At 41.9% G+C, this 22,500-nt stretch overlaps 1 protein-coding gene across 1 annotated transcript in view; it reads right to left on the bottom strand.

The window, feature by feature from the left end:
• Window positions 1-736: 736 nt before the first annotated feature.
• Window positions 737-22,500, bottom strand: part of LOC139262284 (RAS guanyl-releasing protein 1-like) — a 107,474-nt gene continuing 85,710 nt past the window's right edge. The window contains exons 12-17 of the mRNA XM_070877437.1: window positions 21,500-21,609; window positions 16,703-16,847; window positions 16,086-16,122; window positions 13,580-13,723; window positions 2,674-3,047; window positions 737-979 (exon numbers count right to left, since the gene is read on the bottom strand). Coding sequence (XP_070733538.1) covers window positions 809-979; window positions 2,674-3,047; window positions 13,580-13,723; window positions 16,086-16,122; window positions 16,703-16,847; window positions 21,500-21,609 — 981 coding nt within the window. The 3' untranslated portion in view covers window positions 737-808. The remainder of the gene's footprint in view (window positions 980-2,673; window positions 3,048-13,579; window positions 13,724-16,085; window positions 16,123-16,702; window positions 16,848-21,499; window positions 21,610-22,500) is intronic.

The raw sequence follows: 22,500 nt of genomic DNA, 5'->3' as shown, positions 1-22,500 counted from the left end.
CAGATTATTTTATTGAAACGGACACTAGATTGATGTGCAACTTGATAGCATTGGTCACATCTTCCTCAAGTCAACAGTCTCTCACCTAGCACGGAATTATTAGAAGAACATATGCTGTCAATTCTTGCTGAATGGATTTTTTAAAATGTTTTTTTGTGGCAATTTTCCTTTTAGAACAACATTTAAAAAAAAATCTGTATCGACTTTACTGTCAAGAAATGTGGCTGTAATTCATTGTGTTTATTTAAAATAGCCACATGCACATTTAAAAAGGCTTTTCTGGCAAATCACATCTAATAATAAATTGGAGGTAATATTAGCTTTTGGCGATAGTATAAACGGGGCGATATCAGAAGGGCCGCCCATTATGCATCTCTCCCAATTTTCATAAAAAGGTGTACAACGGGCGGCAGATCTGTTATTGCCAGTTTTACACTAACTCAAAAATTTAAATTATCCCCATTGTGTGACCCTGCAAAATTGTTAATTTTTAGCTTTTTTTCAAAAGTAACCAAAGATGACTTTCAATCAAATGTCCATCGACTACCAATCTCAACCACCTGTTCAGAGGTGCACTTGATTTTTCATAAAGTTGGTGATTTTTATTAAGTGTCTAGTGTTTGTATTAATGCTTACTTCTACATTTTGTGATTTTAAAAAAACAGATATCAATTTTTCTTGGAGAAAACACAGGAAAATGCCCATCAATTTTCACCAAAAATCTTCACATTTTGTTAACATTCTCTGTTGACCCAAGTGTACTGTACACAAATACTTGGTATGAACAGTCTACATAATAATGTACATTTTATTCTTGTGATAATGATGTGTTTCTTGGTTCTATGATCATTTGCTTTCGGAATGAATCAAGTTGGTCTGTGAGAGATTTAATCTCTTGTTGTGCCTCTAATAACTTGGTCTGCAGATTTGTGTTTTCAATGTGCAGTTTTTCTTTCTCTTCTCGAATTAGATTTCTTTCCTAAATCAGTCAAAAGAACAGAAAAGTTATTACGTATAAACCTTCAGATGTTTGCTTTGTTAGATTTAATACATCATGGAGGGATAAGTCCCCTCAAAAACTCCTTTTGTGTTTTTAATGCCTCCATTGTATCTTGCTAATGATAATACTACAAATATAAACCTCGATTTAAAAAAAAATCAGGAAGCACTTTTTCCCACAAAGGATAGTGAAAATCTGGAACTCGCTCCCGCAAAAGGCTGTGAATGCTGGATCAATTGAAATTTTCAAGACTGAGATTGCTAGAGTTTTGTAAGTAAGGGTATCAATTAATATGGAACAAAGGTGGATCAATGGAATTGAAATACAGATCAGCCATAATCTAATTGAATGTCTCTCCAAATTTCTTCTCCACAAAATTGCAGTTAAGTGCCTTACAAGTGGAAATTTAAATATTAAGCAGAAAAGGACTATGGGCAACCCTGTTGGTTATGTTGTTTAATGCATGGACGAGTGCAAAACAGACCAAGAAGATCTCGGGTTTTATCCTCATCTGTCCTGAGGTGGTTGATTTCGTAGGGGCGTTAGAATTGGCATCAGTGCCCAAAGGAGAGGGAGGGTTCCCATGTATGCTTATATTCAGTGAATTCTGCTGGAAAGAGGGCATGTGTGAATTTTGGGTGAGCACAGGATTGCATTTATTTCTGGTCTGAATAGCCTGACATTGCTGGCTGTTAACTTACACACAAGTGAGATAGCTATTTGGCAGAGGTATGGAGTGTCATGTGTCATTGTCTGCAGGATTAGGTACTGGGATAGGAGAGGATGAGAAGAAAGATAAATGGGAAGAAAACAAAATTAGGCTAGAAAATAAAGATGTTAACACGGTGCGTAACTGAACCTGGCCCAGGAAAATTCCAGGTTGGATTCACAGTCTCTGTAGAGTTATCTGTGGCAATGGTGGGGAGCTGAGGTAATATCAGGAGACTGAAATTATTTTTAGCATCTATGTATTAGAGAGGGGAAAAATTGGTCATAGCTTCTGATCACTAACCAGCAACCCCTGATCTAAATCTCCACATGTGCTCTGAACATCTAGCAATTATTTGACATTAACTTTGTGATAACTCAAGGTGCTCGTCTGCAGCAAGCACGGCAAGTGGTCATAAGTAGATAGTGACCTTGGCTGAAGTGAAGCTATAACTGGGCACTTTGATGATTTACTTTCTAAAGCCCTTTATTAATCAGAAGCAAAGTACAAAATACTTAAATGTAAAAAAAAAAAGGGAGTATGTCACCATCTATTGCACTTAAAAGGGAAGAAAACCAGTGGGAAGGAAGAGGAATACTTGTTCGAAGTATTCCCTCATCATCTGTTCCCAGCTACTACTGTATTTTCCCAGTCAATTGACTCCCATGCTAGCTTGAAGTTGCCACTTCCTGGAGCTGCTCCAGTATACACTGCTTTCTCTGGGTTAGTGACATCACTAGAATGGCCAGGTGAAAGAGTTCCAACATGTCAAGTGCCTCCTGAAGTTAAAAAAAAAGTGTTTTAACTATAAAAATAGTTGAGGTTTATTTTTAACAATATATTTTTGAAAAACAATGGGAGGTACATTGAACAAAACATATTACCCAGCCTTTCCCGTGCCTTTTAAATGCCTATTACATGGCTCAACTGTGATTAATGCTCTAAGAAGAAATTGGGTTTGTACCTTTTCCAGTTGCAATATTCGATGCTCCTTACTAAAGTCATCACTTTTAGGTTTGTGAAAGGATGCCATATTTTCCCATTTTACACAGGGTCTTCTGCGAGCTGGAACAGGACTTGGGCACAATGGAAGTATATTTGGGGATAGCAGCGAGGTGTCTGGTGTCCTCATTCTTCCCATAGAAGTCGCTTGATTTCCTGAGGTATCCGTGTCTGAGCTAGCTGTATCAGTCTGTGAGGCCTTGTGCATTACAATAGGCTTCAATCTTACTGAAATCTTCTGGGCTGAGCCCCCCATTAGTACAATAGTGCGGTCCTTGCGATCAGAATGGTCATGCACTTCCTCATTGAAGTATGTAAATGGTCCGTCCTCATTTCCTGTAAAAATGTTAACATGAATGCTATAAGAAAACTTTAAATTCAGTGAATGAGATATAGGATGTTTGAACTGCAAGTGATTACTGCAAGCAAACCTTTATTATTCTCGCATGCATTGTTTCCAGGAGGTAAGTGACCTGGCTCGGTATCAGGTTTGGAAGAGAGAATGTAGGAATTACATAGATTGTACAGCACAGAAACAGGCCATTCGGCTCAACTGGTCCATGCCAGTTTTTATGCTCCATGCGAGCTTCCTCCCACCCCTCTTCAACTAACCCTATCAGCATAACCCTCTATTCCTTCCTCCTTCATGTGCTTATCTAGTTTCCCCTTAAATGCATCTATGCTATTCGCCTCAACTTCTCCTTATGGTAGGGAGTTCCACATTCTAATCACTATCTGGGTAAAGAAGTTTCTCCTGAATTCTCCATTGGATTTATTAGTGACTATCTTATATTTATGGCCCCTACATAAGAAATAGGAGCAGGAATAGGCCATTTGGTCCCTCAAGCCTGCTCGACCATTCAATGAGATCATGGCTGATCTTTTACCTCAACTCCACTTGCCTGCACCATATCCATATCTCATTATTCTCTTAATGTCTAAAAATCTATTGATCTCTGTCTTGACTATACTCAATGACTGAGCTTCCACAGCCCCCTGAGGTAGAGAATTCCAAAGATTCACAGCCCTCTGAGTAAAGACATTTCTCCTCATCTCAGTCCTAAATGGCTGACCCCTTATTCTGAGACTGTGACCTCTGGTTCTATAGTCCCCAGCCAAGAGAAACATCCTCCATGCAAAAGCAAAGACAGAAAGGAGATGAGGAAAAGTGGAGGGCAGAGAAACACAAGGCAAAGAACAAAAAGGGCCACTGTACAGCAAAATTCTAAAAAAACAAGCTTGAAGGCTTTGTGTCTTAATGCAAGGAGTATCCGCAATAAGGTGGATGAATTAATTGTGCAAATAGATGTTAACAAATATGATGTGATTGGGATTACAGAGACATGGCTCCAGGATGATCAGGGCTGGGAATTCAACATTCAGGGGTATTCAACATTCAGGAAGGATAGAATAAAAGGAAAAGGAGGTGGGGTAGCATTGCTGGTTAAAGAGGAGATTAATGCAATAGTTAGGAAAGACATTAGCTTGGATGATGTGGAATCTATATGGGTAGAGCTGCAGAACACCAAAGGGCAAAAAACATTAGTAGGAGTTGTGTACAGACCTCCAAACAGTAATAGGGATGTTTGGGAGGGCATCAAACAGGAAATTAGGGGTGCATGCAATAAAGGTGTAGCAGTTATAATGGGTGACTTTAATATGCACATAGATTGGGCTAGCCAAACTGGAAGCAATACAGTGGAGGAGGATTTCCTGGAGTGCATAAGGGATGGTTTTCTAGACCAATATGCCGAGGAACCAACTAGGGGGGAGGCCATCTTAGACTGGGTGTTGTATAATGAGAGAGGATTAATTAGCAATCTCATTGTGCGAGGCCCCTTGGGGAAGAGTGACCATAATATGGTGGAATTCTGCATTAGGATGGAGAATGAAACAGTAAATTCAGAGACCATGGTCCAGAACTTAAAGAAGGGTAACTTTGAAGGTATGAGGCGTGAATTGGCTAGGATAGATTGGCGATTGATACTTAGGGGGTTGACTGTGGATGGGCAATGGCAGACATTTAGAGACCGCATGGATGAATTACAACAATTGTACATTCCTGTCTGTCTGGCGTAAAAATAAAAAAGGGAAGGTGGCTCAACCGTGGCTATCTAGGGAAATCAGGGATAGTATTAAAGCCAAGGAAGTGGCACACAAATTGGCCAGAAATAGCAGCGAACCTGGGGACTGGGAGAAATTTAGAACTCAACAGAGGAGGACAAAGGGTTTGATTAGGGCAGGGAAAATGGAGTACGAGAAGAAGCTTGCAGTGAACATTAAGGCGGATTGCAAAAGTTTCGATAGGTATGTAAAGAGAAAAAGGTTAGTAAAGACAAACTTAGGTCTCCTGCAGTCAGAATCAGGGGAAGTCATAACGGGGAACAAAGAAATGGCAGACCAATTGAACAAGTACTTTGGTTCGGTATTCACTAAGGAGGATACAAACAACCTTCCAGATATAAAAGGGGTCAGAGGGTCTAGTAAGGAGGGGGAACTGAGGGAAATCTTTATTAGTCGGGAAATTGTGTTGGGGAAATTGATGGGATTGAAGGCCGATAAATCCCCAGGGCCTGATGGACTGCATCCCAGAGTACTTAAGGAGGTGGCCTTGGAAATAGCAGATGCATTGACAGTCATTTTCCAACATTCCATTGACTCTGGATCAGTTCCTATGGAGTGGAGGGTAGCCAATGTAACCCCACTTTTTAAAAAAGGAGGGAGAGAGAAAACAGGGAATTATAGACCGGTCAGCCTGACCTCAGTAGTGGGTAAAATGATGGAATCAATTATTAAGGATGTCATAGCAGTGCATCTGGAAAATGGTGACATGATAGGTCCAAGTCAGCATGGATTTGTGAAAGGGAAATCATGCTTGACAAATCTTCTGGAATTTTTTGAGGATGTTTCCAGTAAAGTGGACAAAGGAGAACCAGTTGATGTGGTATATTTGGATTTTCAGAAGGCTTTCGACAAGGTCCCACACAAGAGATTAATGTGCAAAGTTAAAGCACATGGGATTGGGGGTAGTGTGCTGACGTGGATTGAGAACTGGTTGTCAGACAGGAAGCAAAGAGTAGGAGTAAACGGGTACTTTTCAGAATGGCAGGCAGTGACTAGTGGGGTGCCGCAAGGTTCTGTGCTGGGGCCCCAGCTGTTTACATTGTACATTAATGATTTAGACGAGGGGATTAAATGCAGTATCTCCAAATTTGCGGATGACACTAAGTTGGGTGGCAGTGTGAGCTGCGAGGAGGATGCTATTAGGCTGCAGAGTGACTTGGATAGGTTAGGTGAGTGGGCAAATGCATGGCAGATGAAGTATAATGTGGATAAATGTGAGGTTATCCACTTTGGTGGTAAAAACAGAGAGACAGACTATTATCTGAATGGTGACAGATTAGGAAAAGGGAAGGTGCAACGAGACCTGGGTGTCATGGTACATCAGTCATTGAAGGTTAGCATGCAGGTACAGCAGGCGGTTAAGAAAGCAAATGGCATGTTGGCCTTCATAGCGAGGGGATTTGAATACAGGGGCAGGGAGGTGTTGCTACAGTTGTACAGGGCCTTGGTGAGGCCACACCTGGAGTATTGTGTACAGTTTTGGTCTCCTAACTTGAGGAAGGACATTCTTGCTATTGAGGGAGTGCAGCGAAGATTCACCAGACTGATTCCCGGGATGGCGGGACTGACCTATCAAGAAAGACTGGATCAACTGGGCTTGTATTCACTGGAGTTCAGAAGAATGAGAGGGGACCTCATGGAAACGTTTAAAATTCTGACGGGTTTAGACAGGTTAGATGCAGGAAGAATGTTCCCAATGTTGGGGAAGTCCAGAACCAGGGGTCACAGTCTGAGGATAAGGGGTAAGCCATTTAGGACCGAGATGAGGAGAAACTTCTTCACCCAGAGAGTGGTGAACCTGTGGAATTCTCTACCACAGAAAGTAGTTGAGGCCAATTCACTAAATATATTCAAAAGGGAGTTAGATGAAGTCCTTACTACTCGGGGGATCAAGGGTTATGGCGAGAAAGCAGGAAGGGGGTACTGAAGTTTCATGTTCAGCCATGAACTCATTGAATGGCGGTGCAGGCTAGAAGGGCTGAATGGCCTGCTCCTGCACCTATTTTCTATGTTTCTATGTTTCTATGTTACCCTGTCCAGCCCTGTAAGAATTATAAGTTTTAATTAGATCACCTCTCATTCTTCTAAACTCTAGAGAATATAGGCCTAGTCTACTCAATCTCTCCTCCATCCCAGGAATCAGTCAGGTGAACCTTCATTGCACCCCCTCTATGGCAATTATATGCTTCGTTAGGTAAGGAAACCAAAACTGTACACAATACTCCAGATGTAGTCTCACCAGGGCCTTATATAATTGCAATGAGACATTTTTACTCTTATACTCAAATCCTCTTGTAATAAAGGCCAACATACCATTTGCTTTCTTAATTGCTTGCTATACTTGTATGTTAACTTTCAGTGGTCCGTGTACAAGGACACCCAGGTCCCTCTGAACACCAACATTTCTCAACCGCTCACCATTTAAAAAATACTCTGCTTTTCTATTTTTCCTGCCAAAGTAGATAATTTCACATTTCTCCACAATATATTCCATTTGCCATGTTCTTGCCCACTCACTTAGCCTGTCTATATCCCCTTGAAGCCTCTTTGTATCCTCCTCACAACTTACATTCCCACCTAGCTTTGTATCATAAGCAAACTTGGATATATTACATTTGGTTACCTCATCCAAATCATTGATACGTGTTGTGAATAGCTTGGGCCCAAGCATCAATCCTTGCGGTACCCCACTAGTTACAACCTGCCAACCCAAAAATGACCCGTTTATTCCTACTCTGTTTTCTGTCTGTTAACCAATCCTCAATCCATGCTAGTATATTACCCCTAATCCCATGAGCTCTAATTTTGTTCAATAACCTGTGGTACCTTATCGAATGACTTCTGAAAACCAAGTGCGTCACATCCATTGGTTCCCCCTTATCTATTCTGGTAGTTACAACCTCAAAAATCTCTAACAGATTTGTCAAACACTATTTCCCTTTTATAAATCCATGTTGATTCTGCCCAATCTTATTTTTAAGTGCCCTGTTACAACGTCCTTAATAACAGATTCTAGCATTTTCCCTACTACTGATGTCAGGCTAACTGGTCTTTAGTTCCCCGTTTTCTCTCTCCCTCCTTCCTTAAATAGTGAGGTTACATTTGCTACCTTCCAATCCGCGGGAACCATTTTAGAATCTATGTAATTTTGGAAGATGACAACTAATGCATCTGTTATTTCTATAGCCACCTCTTTCAAAACCCTAGGATGTAGTCCATCAGGTCCAGGGGATTGATCGGCTTTCAGTCCCATTAATTTTTCCAGTACCGTTTTTTACTAATGCTAATTTCTTTCAGTTCCTTCAGTAAATATTGATGGCCCTAGTTTTGGTCTCCCCACAAGTGGAAACATCTTTTCTAGATATACCCTATCATGATCTTAAAGATCTCCATCAGGTCAACCGCAGCCGCCTTTTTTTTTGAGAAAATAGCCCCATCGGTTCGATCTTTCCTGATAGATTTAACCTCCCAGGTCTGGTATCATCCTTATGAATCTTTGTTGCATCTTCTCCAGTGCCTCTATATCCTTTTTATAATATGGAAACCAGAACTGTGCACCATACTCTAGGTGCAGTCTAACCAAAATTCTATACAAGTTTAACATAACTACTCTGCTTTTCAATTCTATTTCTCTTGTTTATTAACCTGTGTTACTACTTTTAATGATTTGTACATCTGTACCCCAAAATCCCTTTGCTACTCTACCCCATTTGGATTCTTACTTCCTGATGTAAATACTGAGGCAAAGTAACTACATATTTCTCCCATTTCACTGTCATTACCTGTGAGTTAACTTGTGTATCCCTCAGTGGCCCCTATCCTTATTCGCATTTTCCTTTTGTTTTTTATTTTGTTATTTATGAGACAAAATATTTTACTACTTATTTTTATATTCCGTGATAATTTACTTACGTAGTTCCTCTTTGCCTTCCTAATTAAAAAAAAAAAATCTTTCCTAACCACTCCCAGGCCAGGTATAATATAATTAGATACAGAGTGAAATGCTTTCTGCATTACCCCAACAATGTGTCTCAGCGCTGCCCCCCGAAAAAAAAATCTCTTAGAGAACTTTCTATTCCATCAGTATGATTTTTCTTTTCTATTTTCCTTTCTGCAGGACATTATGTGAACTCCCTACTCTTCTTTGAATAATGAAATGGAATCTTTAACATCCACATGAGCATGCAGACAGTTCCTCAGTTTAAAATCCCCACCTTGGACTAAAAGCCAACAAATCCCCTGGACTTGATGGCCTACATCTTAGGGTTTTAAAAGAGGTGGCTGCAAAGTGGATTCATTGGCTTTGATCTTCCAGAATTCCCTAGATTCTAGAATGGTTCCCGTGGATTAAAAAGTAGCGAATGTAACCCTGCTATTCAAGAAAGGAGAAAACGCAGGGAATGATAGGCCAGTTAGCCTGACATCAGTAGTAGGGAAAATGCTAGAATTATAAGGGAAGTGGTAACAGCACATGTAGAAAAATCATAATATGATTAGGTAGAGTCAACACAGTTTTATGAAAAGGAAATTGTGCCTGGAAATTCTAATAGAGTTTTTGAGGGTGTAACTAGCATGGTAAATTAAAGAGAGCCACTGGATGTAGTATATTTGGATTTTCAAAAGGCATTCAATAAGGTTCCACACAATATGTTGTTACACAAGATTAGGGCTCATGTGATTGGGGTAATATATTAGCATGGATTGAGGATTGGTTAACAAACAGACATTAGGAATAACCGTCTCATTTTCAGGTTGGCTGGTTGTAACTAGTGGGGTTGTGCAAGGATCAGTGCTTGGACCTCAGCTATTTGCAATCCATATCAATGTTTGAGTTGCGGAGGCCAAGTGTAATGTATCCAAGTTTGCTGATGATACAAAGTTAAGTGGGAAAGTAAGCTGTGAAGAAGAGGCAATTAGGTTGTAAAGGGATATAGCGAGTAGGCAATAAGTTGGCAGATGGAGTATAATGTGGGGAAACGTGAAATTATCCACTTTGGTGGAAAGAATAGAAAAACAAAATACTTTTTAAAAGATGAGACTGGTAAGTATTGGTATTCAAAAAGGATTTGAGTGTTCTTGTGCACAAATCACAAAAAGGTGACATGCAGGTACAGAAGGCAAATGGTATGTTGGCTTTTATTGCAAGGGGGTTGGAGTATAAGAGTAAGGAAGTCTTGCCACAATTATATAGAGACCACACTGGAGTACTGTGTACAGTTTTGGTCTCCTTACCTAAGGAAGGATATATTTGCCTTGGAGGCAGTGCAACAAAGGTTCACTAGCTTGATTCCTGGGATGAGAGGGTTGTCCTATGAGCAGAGATTGAGTAGATTGGGCCTATATTCTCTGGCATTTAGAAGAATGAGAGGTGATCTCATTGAAACATATAAAATTCTTAGAGAGCTTGAATGCTAGATGTTGAGAGGCTGTTTCCCCCAGCTGGAGAGTCTCGAAGTAGGGCCCATAGTCTCAGCATAAGGTTTCGGCCATTTAAGATTATGAGAAATTTCTTCATTCAGGGGTTGTGAATCTTTGGAATTCTCTACTCCAGAGACTGTGGATACTCAATCATTGAGTATATATTTGTTTTTTATTAATTCACGAGATATGGGGGTCGCTGACAAAGCCAGCATTTATTGCCCATCCCTAACTGTGCTTGAGAAGGTGGTGGTGAGCTGCCTTCTTGAGCTGCTGCCATCCGTGTAGTAAAGGTTCTCCCACAGTGCTGTTAGGAAGGGAGTTCCAGGATTTTGACCCAGCAAAGATGAAGGAAGGGCAATATATTTCCAAGTCAGGATGGTCAGGACTCTGGCCTGCTCTTGAAGCCACTGTATTTATGTGGCTGGTCCAGTTATGTTTCTGGTCAATGGTGATACCCAGGATGTTGATGGTGAGGGATTTGACAATGGTAATGCCATTGAATGTCAAAGGGACGAGGTTAAACTTTCTTTTGTTGGAGATGGTCATTTCCTGGCATTTGTGTGGCGTGAATGTTACTTGCCACTTATCAGCCCAAGCCAGAAAGTTGTCCAGGTCGTGTTGCACGCAGGCACGGATTGCTTCATTATTTGAGGAATTTTGAATGGAACTGACCATGGTGCGATCATCAGAGATCGATAGATTTTTGGACACTAAGGGAATCAAGGGATATGGAGATAGGGCAGGAAAGTGTAGTTGAGGTAGCAGATTAGCCATGATCTCATTGAATGGTGGAGCAGGCTCAAGGGGCAATATGGCCCCTATTTCTTATGGAAGTCATCACCCTCCATCAATGCAACATGTTCTCAGTACTGCACTGAAGTAACAGCCTAGATTCTGTAATATCTTCAAGTGATGTTTGAACTCACAATCTTCTGACTCAGAGGCCGAATCATACCAACTGAAACGATTTGACACTATAGGATAATTTTATGAAATCATGCTCTCTCTATGGAAACCAGAGTCGGGGGATGGGATGGTGGGGTGCAGAAGGAGGTGGAGAGTGGACATCTGCATTCCTGACGTGTGTTTCCAACGAGTGAAGCTCTGATCGAATTTAATTCCAGCTAATAGCTTAACCCATTCCTCCCCACTTAAGGAAATCTGGGATTGAAATTAGCTTGTGGTTTTGGATTAATCCTAGGGAGAGGACTAAATCCTCACAGATATCAGATCTGTCCACAGTTCTTTCACACCTCCATTTTGGAATGCAGAGCTTTCTTTAAAATGCTTTCTGCTACTAACTTCCCAACAATCTCAAGACAAATTCTACAAAAATCAATTGTATAAAATATGCAGGCTGAAAGTGTTATCTGTGGTGTATGTGTGGATTGTGGTGTAGATTTGCTTGCGCTGGCGCCTTCGCCCACCTGAGGAAAAGAGTGTTCGAAGACCAGGCCCTCAAATCAGCCACCAAGCTCATGGTCTACAGGGATGTAGTGATACCCGCCCTCCTGTACGGCTCAGAGACATGGACCATGTACAGTAGACACCTCAAATCGCTGGAGAAATACCATCAACGATGTCTCCATAAGATCCTGCAAATCCTCTGGGAGGACAGACGCACCAACGTTAGCGTCCTCGATCAGGCCAACATCCCCAGCATCGAAGCACTGACCACACTCGACCAGCTCCGTTGGGCAGGCCACATTGTTTGCATGCCGGATACAAGACTCCCAAAGCAACCGCTCTGCTTCAAACTCCTACACGGCAAGCGAGCCCAAGGTGGGCAGAGGAAACGTTTCAAGGACACCTTCAAAGCTTCCTTGATAAAATGGAACATCCCCACTGACACCTGGGAGTCTGTGGCCAAAGACTGCCCTAAGTGAAAGAAGTGCATCCGGGAGGCCGCTGAGCACCTCGAGTCTCGTCGCCGAGAACATACAGAAAACAAGCGCAGGTAGGCGTTAGACAAACCAGTCTCACCCACCCTTTCAACGATTGTCTGTCCCACCTGTGACAGACTGTGGTTCCCGTATTGGACTGTTCAGTCACCTAAGAACTCACGTTTAGAGTGGAAGCAAGTCTTCCTCGATTTCGAGAGACTGCCTATGATGATGATGATGATGAGATTTGATTAGTCAACAACTCCATTATCATTGCATCATGAGGCTACCAGGATGGTAGAAGGTAAACTAGATGCACCGTGATCTTTCTTCATGCAGCAATTCTTATTTTAAGAAGGTAGTTTCCAGGAATTGGTTGAGACAGAGGTCAAGATGCTGTCCTTTCACTTTTGATCACCACAGATGTGAGAAAAGTCTCTAATCTGTGACTTTGTTCCACCTCAAGCCAGTAACCCCACTGTTCACTGAACTACAACCTTGGGCAACAATTGAAGAGCTCAGGGATCTGGGACCCTATACATGGTAACACAGACTGATAGGAGATACTGCCGGGTTCCCAAAGTTGGCTGCAATGCTGTGGGGAAACATTAAGTGCATCTCCGAAGAAAGAGAGAAAATCAGAGTAGAAAAGACCACTGGCAACTGGTTTCAGAATGGCAGTGGCAGAGATCTAGGAGTAAGTTACCCACCAGGACTTCTTGGCTGGAGCTAGTTTGTGGCCTCTAAGAGCCAGGAAGGGTACAAAAACTATTACGGTTATGTACAGGTTGAATCTCCCTTATCCAGAACTCCGTTATCCGGAATCACCCCTCATCCAGAACCATTCCCGGCCACCAGGTGGCGCACATGCAGAACTCTGACTTGAACAAATTGAAGTCTTTCCTCTGCCGACTCCCGCAATCGCTGGCCTGACCCCACGTTCCACCACCCCCCCCCCCCCCACCCCATGATTTCTCTGCTGCACTCCCAGCCCCAAGCCAGCCTGATATCCTCTTGCTCTCGGTACCTGTACCATCCAATTTAACATGACCACTCCAGAAAAATCCCTTATCTAGTACAGGCCAGGTCCCGAGGGTTCCGGATAGGGGAGGTTCAACCTCTGTATTAGATTACGCTTAGACAATTTCAAAAGATAATATAAAATACGACAAAATAGAAAATAATTTTCAAAGAGTCATTTGCTTTTTTATCTGCTCTATAATACCCACTCATTAAAACCCTCTCACATATTTTTTGTAGGTGTTTAACAAAGGAAAGCACTTACACTCTGTCAAGTACCAGGATAATCAGTTCTCAAAGTTATGCATCTTTTATCCAAATCAATGTTAAATTTTAAAACCTCAATATATTCATGTTTAGACATGGTTAAAAAATGTTTTAAAGTTTAATAGTACAATGTTGTGGAAAGCATAACATTACCAATGTTGTGGCCTTTAGTTCCTGCAGGGTAGATTGCAGTGGGAGTTGAGCTTGACGTTGGACTGCTATCTGTGGTCTTGGGTCTATTTTTGCATTCCAGGACCACCAGGTCTTTACACTGTTTGTGACAGTTCATACCACAGTCTGCAAACAGAAAAGGAAGCTAATTGACATCAGCACAAACTCACAACAACATGAAGTTCAAAAAGGATGGGCATAGGGATGGAAATTTAACACTGTGTTTAAAAAGTTCTGGAATGCATGCAAGTGAAAGATTTACTCTAGTTGTAAGTTCCCACTCTTCCATGCTCACGTAATGGGAACCAACTGTTTGTTTGCAGAGGGCATTATGTTGCTTTGGACAACTACAACAACACATAGGTTTCTTCTACTTCTAGTATAGTAATAGTAATAATGTTGTCCCATAATGTGCTGTACAATTTTAGAATAAAGCCTTATATTTTTTGTTAATGATTTCAAATGATCTATTTGCTAATTTAAAGGCAATTCTACAATCTCAGCATCTACAAACTAGTAATCCTTGCACATACATACTTTTGGGTGTGATGTTGTATCTTTATTTTCTTAAAACTCATTCCTCATGCCCCCCCTGAACGTAGAAGTACTTGTAAAGTAAGCCACCTCTACAAAATGTTCTGAGAGCATTATTAGGATTTATTTTCTACACGTTAACTGCTAGCTGGCCTCTCCATTGACTTCTCGGCCTGGATAGTCTATTAACATTCCTCTAAGTGCATTAATGAAGGGTTCTACACAGTGGATTCACACAAGTTGGGAACTGATTTGAGACTGCATAATCAAATTTTAATTGTACGTTTTCAGACAACAGTGAAAGACTTTCATCCCATCAGTCTGGTCTGGCTTTCAGACTCCTAATACTGAGACTGTTCTAAAAATACTCCAATGATGAGCACACATTTTGATTTTTTTTTCTTCAATGAATCTTAAGCCATTCGGCTAAACATTTCCAGCATCTCTGTGATTAGCGTGAAGTCCATGCATTTTTTCTGGTCCAACCACCCAAATTGTTCCATCCAAATCCCTAGTTAGGGAATTGTTAACCTACATTGGCAAAGGAGGGCTGGTTCAAAGTATAACTGCAGCCTGGGATAATGGGCTACAGTTTCCCTAACCTGTTTGTCTGGTACCCTCACCCGAGGTGCGCCGTTTTTGTCTGCTTCAAAGCACGCCGAAAAAACACGTCGGTATTCTGGCCACTCCCGGCCTCTTTTCGGTCGTGGCGCAGTGTGGCCCAATGGATTGGGGGCGGAGCCAGGTCCTGGCGCTGAAAACAATGCCGGGACCTCTGCACATACGCGCTAGAGTCTGCGCGCATGTGCAGTAGCTCCTGGCAGGCCGAATCTGTCAGTACTGTTTGGGAGGGGCCCGAAGCACGCCGTCCCTGGCCGAATGGGCTCCCTCATCGGCGGCCCGCTGCGTTCACTAAGGTAGGGCTTCTATTTTTTTATTTGTTATTTACTGATTGATTTTGGTGCTTTAGGTGCAGGGTTCCTTCTATTTTTTTATTTGTTATTTATTGATTGCTTATTACTTTTTGTGCTTTGTTTGGTGCTTGGTGGTGCTTTAAATGAATTTACTTGCACCGATTCCTTAACTCTAGGTAAAGTTTTTCTGTGCGGACAGAAGTGGCAACATACGCTGGCCTAAGTTAGTTTGGAGCAACTATTTTCTGGCCAAACACCTAAAACAGGGGTAAGTGGCTGGGAATGCCCCTTTTGGAAAACAAAACTGAACTAAAAAAACAACCTAAAATCAGTTACACTGGTGCAAATTAAATGGTCAGAATTGCAACTAAAAAGATAGTCCAGAAAAATCAAGTTCCTCCAAAAAAAAGGAGCAACTCCTGGGGAAATGTGGGCCCTAATGAGTGGTACAAAACTTGCCCTTTCTAATCTAAAGATTGCTGTTCAACTCATAGGCCATCCTAACTTTGTTTTTTCAAGACCATTACAATAGTTCTTCATTTATAATTTCATTAATGAAACAGAAATCCTGTTTTTAAGGAGTCTGTTTATGTTTGGTTTGCCTGTAGTTAGTATTTACATTAAGTTGTTGGTTAACAGTTTACACATAATTTGTGTGGTTGCTTTGGATTTTGTGATGTTGCTGGCAATGTTGACTAAAAATTGTAGATTAGATTATGGTCACCAATTCATACTGTATGCTTTATTGAACAGATTTAAATATTCATACATACACAAGCTGTCAATACATTTTTAAGCAAAATGCATTTTTCTGAAGAAACGTCATCAGAAACAGTGATTTCTCAATTTGGATTATGTTGCTCAAACAAATTTAATAACTCTGTATATAGAACATCAAAAATAGTACTTGTATCAATGTCTGTAAATGTAATTCCATTAATCCAGCAATTTCACTGATCCATCTAAATTAGTTTGCCATGAGTATAATAAGATTACTAAGCTTCTTTGGAATAATTGAAACTTTAAAAACTGTCATTTACCTCTGCATCTGTATCCTTGTTTTATAACACCCCAGATCTGAAAAGAAATAAATGGATATTACATTACTTTTGAAAATATTACAATTTGAAGGAACTAAGTGCACTTAACCTTTTTTCAGAAAATTTAAGGCAAAAAAATGTTTAAAGAAAAAAAAAGTTTTCTTGGAATGTGGCCACAAGCATTTATTGCCCATCCATATTTGCCCTGAGGGCATTAAACATCAACCATATAGTGTGAGACTGGAGTCACTTGTAGGCCAGACAGGGTAGAGGCAGCAGCTTCCCTTCCCTGAAGGAGATCCAGTTGGGTTTGTACAATAATCTGGTAGCTCTCTTCATCATTTTTAGATGCTAGCCCACAAACTACCAGATGTATTCAATTCAATTTGCCACGGTGAGATGTTGAACTCACAACCCCAGGGTTTTGAGTCCAGCCCCATAACTATTAGGCTACTATAACCATTACTCAAATGAATAGACGAGCTACCTTCTCCAACTCTATCATTACTCTGCATTCACACATTTATGGCCCATTTCTCAAAAATCAGGAGTGGCAACTGTACATCTGAACCTGTGACATGTTACAAGCCAGGAGACTATAGATGAAATCCACTTACAAATCCAGCACAGTTGTCACAGAATGTAGGTTTCAGATACGTTGTCTCCTGGAAATTGTGGAGAAAGCCTAGGACTGACTTTGAGAAAATGGAGCTGGATCTCATGAAGTAGGCTGTAATTTCCTCTCTGCTTATTAGTCCTTCACTATAAAATGAGAATCTTTCATTAGTAAAGCCCATGCACAAATGTGGAATGACAAGAACATAAAAGGAGCTCTGTAAAAATTGTTCTGTTAAAAGTGGTAGTGGAGAGAGAATAGATTGTCATTTCAGTCTTTGTTATCCATTATTTAATGGAAATTTATAAATCATTTATTTTACAGTAATCACCGCACAATATATTTTCCATAACATTTGAAATCATTCAAAAGTGACAGCATTGCTGCTACAATACTGAATACAATGAAACAATGCTGCCATGGGCAAACCTGTAATTTAGCAACCATTTGTGGTCATATTCAGGAAGCACCCTGAAGTATGCTGATTTTGTTGGTTTATTCTAGCGAGGTATCCAAGTTATGTGCTTCATCTATCGCATTCTATTTGTTCCTTTCTGAGAGCAAAGGACTATTGATTACCTTTGCAACTTTGGCTTTCATGGCTGCAGTCACCACCAGCTTTGATGGCTGCTGTGTACTATAAATTAAGTATGCTAGTGCCTCTGGTGGCATGGAGTGCTACCTCAGGAGGTGTTTTTTTTAATCCCCCTGTGGTGATGAAGGTACAATGCCATCAGTAGCAAACATAAGTACAGTGAATGCTGCACCTTGATATGGCTTCCGGCCATGGGTGAATTTAGATTTCAGACTACCAATACAGGCCAGAAATGTAGTTTGTGCAATGTCAGCCTGCATATTTCTTCCCCAAAACTGGCAAAAGTCTGCAACCCAAAAATTTAGAATGCCTTTTCAAAAATTGCTCATGCAACGTAAATGGGTTATGTTCGAGGGCACCGGGAAGCACATTGTGGGAGCTGCTTCACATGGTAGTTCTGCATTATAAAGAGAGCATTAGAAAATCCCTTCAAATGCATTTCTGATGTCAATAATCTTTGCAGTGATGACTTATTTACTGGGTACGTCTTTAAAATCCATATTTAAAGATTTTGACTTGAATTTTAATGGGGAGGCAAGTGGGGGACACTCCGAAGCGATCGAATTTAAAGGCAGGACCTGATTTGCATGGGAATCCTCTGTTTCCACATGCAGTCAACCTGATTGAGAAGCTTGCTGGCTGTGGATGGGTAAGCCTGTGGTACTAGGCCGCAGACAGGAGGCAGGGAGGGAGCGTTGGGGGCTGATGGGTAGTCAGAGGAGTGGGTCGGGTTGCGAACGATCAGCGGCCAGAGGAGCACCGGGGAGGGGGTGGGGGGGGAGTTGGTTAGGGAATGATCGGCAGCCAGAGAAGCGGGGAAGTTCGGCAACAATTGGAAGGGCCGGGAGCGACTTATTATCCAGGGAGCCAGGAGCAGCACAAGGGCTGGAGGAGCGTGGGGTGGGGGCAGAAGGGGAGGGGGCGTGGTGGGGGGAGAGAAATCGGAGGCCTCGGGGGAGTGGCGTGTTTCTCTGATCGCGGGGGATGGGTTAGGCAGGGACGCTGGATCCAGGAGGTAAGTGTAAAGGCACATAGCTCCTGGATCTTGCAGTCCTCACCTAAATTTAGCTGGCGGGTTTCACAACACCTGCAAAATCCAACCAGCCACTGTTAAATTTAAAATGGAGATTAAACCTGAGGCACGCCAGCCCCATTATAATATTTAAATGGGAGACCCGCCTTTTGGGAGCAGGTTGGCTGCCCTGTCCAGCCTCTGTTAAAACCAGAAGTGGATAGGTGGGAGGCAGTTTCTGGTCAGGATTCAGACTATTAACTCTAACTTCCTACCTGACCAAAACCAACGTTCCCTACAAGCTGGGTGGCCATGTGGTCAAGTGTTAATGTTCGCTTCAGCCGGCAGGGTTAAATTTTTAAAACTGGTTAAATATGAGGCTGACTGTCTCATTATAATATTTAAATTGCGGACCCGTCTCCTGCACACTGGTTGGTTGCCCGTCCCGCCTCCGTAAATACCAGAAGTGGGCAGGTTGGAGTCGGAATTCAGATTTTTAACACTTTAACATCCCACCTGACTCCAACCTGTCCGTTTTTTGGGGTTAAAATCCCCCCCCTAATAAACGACGTGCATGTACAGAATATTCTGCTGGCAGTGGTCTATTTCACAATCTCTTTTCTCTAGTGTCGGGCATTACAATTACGAGCCTATGAATAATATGCTCTGCAAAATACTCTATCCTCATGTGTATAATGAGTTGGTTCATGTTAACTGATCACCTAGACCTTTGTTAATTTAGCATGTCTTTTTGTTGCTTTGCATATAAATTTGTTTATTTTTGTGAGGTTAGAATCTTCTGCAGCACAGTTGGTGAGATTGGTGAGTTGTGTCTATATAGGTGATTTATAACATACTTTTTTCCTAAAGAACCGAAGGAGGGGGAGGGTTGGAGAGGAGGACATTTTTTAAAGCAGTGGGTTGTTATGATTTGGATATGCAGATGCACTGCCTGAAAGGGTGCTGGAAGCAAGATTCATTGGGCTGGAATTTTCTGGAATGGGATATTGCGTGGCATGCCCTGTGATTGGATGTTTTTCCTCTACATTCAGCTCGAAAAATGTTTATGCCTCAAATTGCTGGAAGTGCAAGTTGATCACGGGGTATCTGGGACCTTGGTGAATGACGGAACTAATTGTCTGTCTCCTTAAACAACTAAATTTAAGAAAGAAACAGAGGAGCAACGGAAAAGGAAATAGGATGAATTAGAGGCAAATTAGGTACAGAAAGAGAAATAAAGAAAAAGAATGAAAAGATTGGACTAAGAGTGAAGAATTTTAAAAAAAATTAGAAAACCTCTAGGAACAATTTACTACCTGCAAGAGTGAAACTTCACAGTTTCAGTTGTTCCTTTTCTGGGTCTCTGAGGTTGAACACAAATCTCTTCATTAAAAGGGCCCTTGCGTCATGAAATATAGGGCTCAGGTTTCGGCCTGAGTTGCTCCCTATTTTTTTGGAGCAACTAGTTTAGAATGGAGCATCTTAGAAATTGCAATTCTCAGCATTTAGTTTGCTCCAGTTCTAGTGAGTTAGAATGGTTTCATTTTAGAACAGATTTTTTTTCCAAAAGGGGCGTGTCCAGCCACTTTCGCCTGTTTTTCAAGTTTAGGCAGCGAAAACTTACTCCAAACTAATTTAGAATGGAGTAAGTGTATATTTTTGTAGGCTCAGAAAAACCTTGCCTACATTTATAAATCAGGCGTAGGGAATGAGGGGCGGGGGGGGGGGGGGAGGGGGGTTTATAAACACTTCACTTTTACAAATAAAGAGCCATCATCAATAATAAATAATAAATACATCAATCAAAAAAAAATTTTTTTAAATCAATAAATAAAAAATTAAGTTTCTACTCACCGACTGCAGCACCGGGAGCCTTCCAACAGCATGCTGGGATGCCGCCCCCACCCCCCTCCCCCCAGTGTCTCTGTCTCTGCCTCTGTCAGTCTCGCTCTCTCTCTCTCTCTCTCTCTCTCTGTCAGTGTCTCTCTCTGTTTCTGACAGCGAGGGGTGCGGAGGTTGGGAAAGAGGGGAGAAGCAGGGGAAGAGGGGAGAAGCGGGGGGGGGGGAGAGGAGAGGGGCTGAACGAGGGGGGAGGGAAGGGGGCTGAACGAGGGGGGAGGGAAGGGGGCTGAACGAGGGGGGAGGCAGGGGGCTGAACGAGGAGGGAGGGAGGGGGGCTGAATGGGGGGGGAGGGAGGCTGAATGCCGCCGGGCTCCCAGGGGACTTCAGGCGGGGCCCGCCCCCAGCGAGATGCCGGGCGGGCGGGCGGGCCCCGCCGATGATGAGGTAAGATGTGTCAGGCCACTCAGCCCGGGAAAGGGACGATGCCCCTTTGGCCAGGGATAGGGTCATCGCCCGGAGACCGTATGTGCTGGGAGAGCCAGGAGCTACTGCGCATGAGTGCAACCTCCACTGTGCACGCGCGCAGCTGCCGGCACTGTTTTTGGTGCAGGGCTGTAGCTCCGCCCCCAGCAGTACCTGCTGCGCCATGCCGAGCTGGAAATGGGCCTACAGATATTGGAGAATCGCGAGATAAGTATTCGGCGCAATTTTTGTTCTACAAATCAGGCGGGCCTCTCCGATGTGCACCGTTCTAGCGGGGGTCTGAAACTTGAGCCCATAAACCCTAAATTTCCATGGTGAGTTTAATTCATATTTACAACACAAAAGGTTGATGGTGAGCTCCATTTTTTGCGAGGCTATTGATAGAGTGGCACAAACCATCCAGCAATTTGTGACAATTCACAACTCACGGCATATCTCTTCCTTGCCACAACTTGCTAGATATTTTTACACACCAATAACAGTGTGCGCCTTTACCTTGCTGTTATTTTGCCAGCAAATTCTGGCTCAATAGTAACTTCCAAAAGGAAATTGATGTATCGTTGAATTGGGAAAATTTACAGAGCTCTAGTGAAAGAGCGAGGGAGTGGGACTAATTGAATAGATCTTTCAAAGAGCCAGCACAGACATATTGAGCCCAATGACCTCCTTCTGTGCGGTAAGATTATGAGATGTGTGCTAAAATACATATAAACTAAATAAACTTCCAGCTGAGATATGACTGTAACACTCTTAAAGAGCTAAGCCTTTTGATCTATGATACGTATTTATAACATTTGATTCTGTTCTGATGCTTGCTGTCACATCATTGTAATATTTTATACTATTCTGAAATTGCTGTACCTACCAATCTTTGTCCATCACGCAGAAGGAAAATGGAAAACTGGCAGCAATCTTTTCAAATTCCTCTTGGGAAATGTAGCCATCCTGATCGTGGTCGTAATTTTTAAAGACAGACTGCATAGGGGAAGCAAAAGAATAAATACATCAGATAGTATAATAACGGAAGTGGGCAGTCATGAATAGTACGAGTAATTGTGTTCATGTAAATGTTAAAGGGTTCTGTTGTCCTGTAAAGGTGTTAGGAAAGCTTTCTCCTTCTGTTGATGATGTTATTTGTGTCACATACACCTCATCATGGCACTCAGCTCATGTCGACTCTGCCTCTATAGCAACAATTTCCCCTTGAACACTGGTGTGCTGGACCTTCGAGACACCTCAGAATGAATTAAAGCGACAAGGCTCTGTACATACATACCCAATTTACTTTTTATTATAATGTCCTGATGCTGTTTGTAATCCTTCTGACTTCACAGCTCCAGTGTGTAATTAGAAGGATTAGTGCCGTGAGGTTGGTGACTCCACTGATGACTCACGACTGATCCATGTCAGTATGTAATATGTGCGCACGTTCTCATATTCTTCTCTTGTAAAATGACCACTGAAGAAGTGTCAAAACTGTTTGCTGGGAATGCTGTAATGCCAATAGCCAGTGCAAACACAGAGCATTTCATGAAAACAAAATGTACCATAAATTCAGCTTTCAAACAACAAAATGTGGAACAGTGGCGAAAACCTGTGTTTAGTGACTGTCAGCAGTGTTATCAATTGATGCAGCAATCCACTGTGTCGCAGATGATTGTGACATGCTTTGCCATACCGGATTTTAGTGACTGACTTGTATAAAATAATTTAATGATTTCATACAGGATTTTATATATAAGTAGGGTTCATAGTAGTGATCATACAATACAAAACATATGTAGCGGCAGTGCTAGACTTGGCCAACTTAGGGATTTGTTTCTGCCAAATTTCAAATCAAAAATGCATTTTTGATCATTTCAGTAG

Source organism: Pristiophorus japonicus, chromosome 4, assembly GCF_044704955.1.
Source record: "Pristiophorus japonicus isolate sPriJap1 chromosome 4, sPriJap1.hap1, whole genome shotgun sequence".
In the NCBI taxonomy this organism is placed as follows: domain Eukaryota; kingdom Metazoa; phylum Chordata; class Chondrichthyes; family Pristiophoridae; genus Pristiophorus; species Pristiophorus japonicus.
This window is presented reverse-complemented; position numbering and strand designations above follow the sequence as displayed.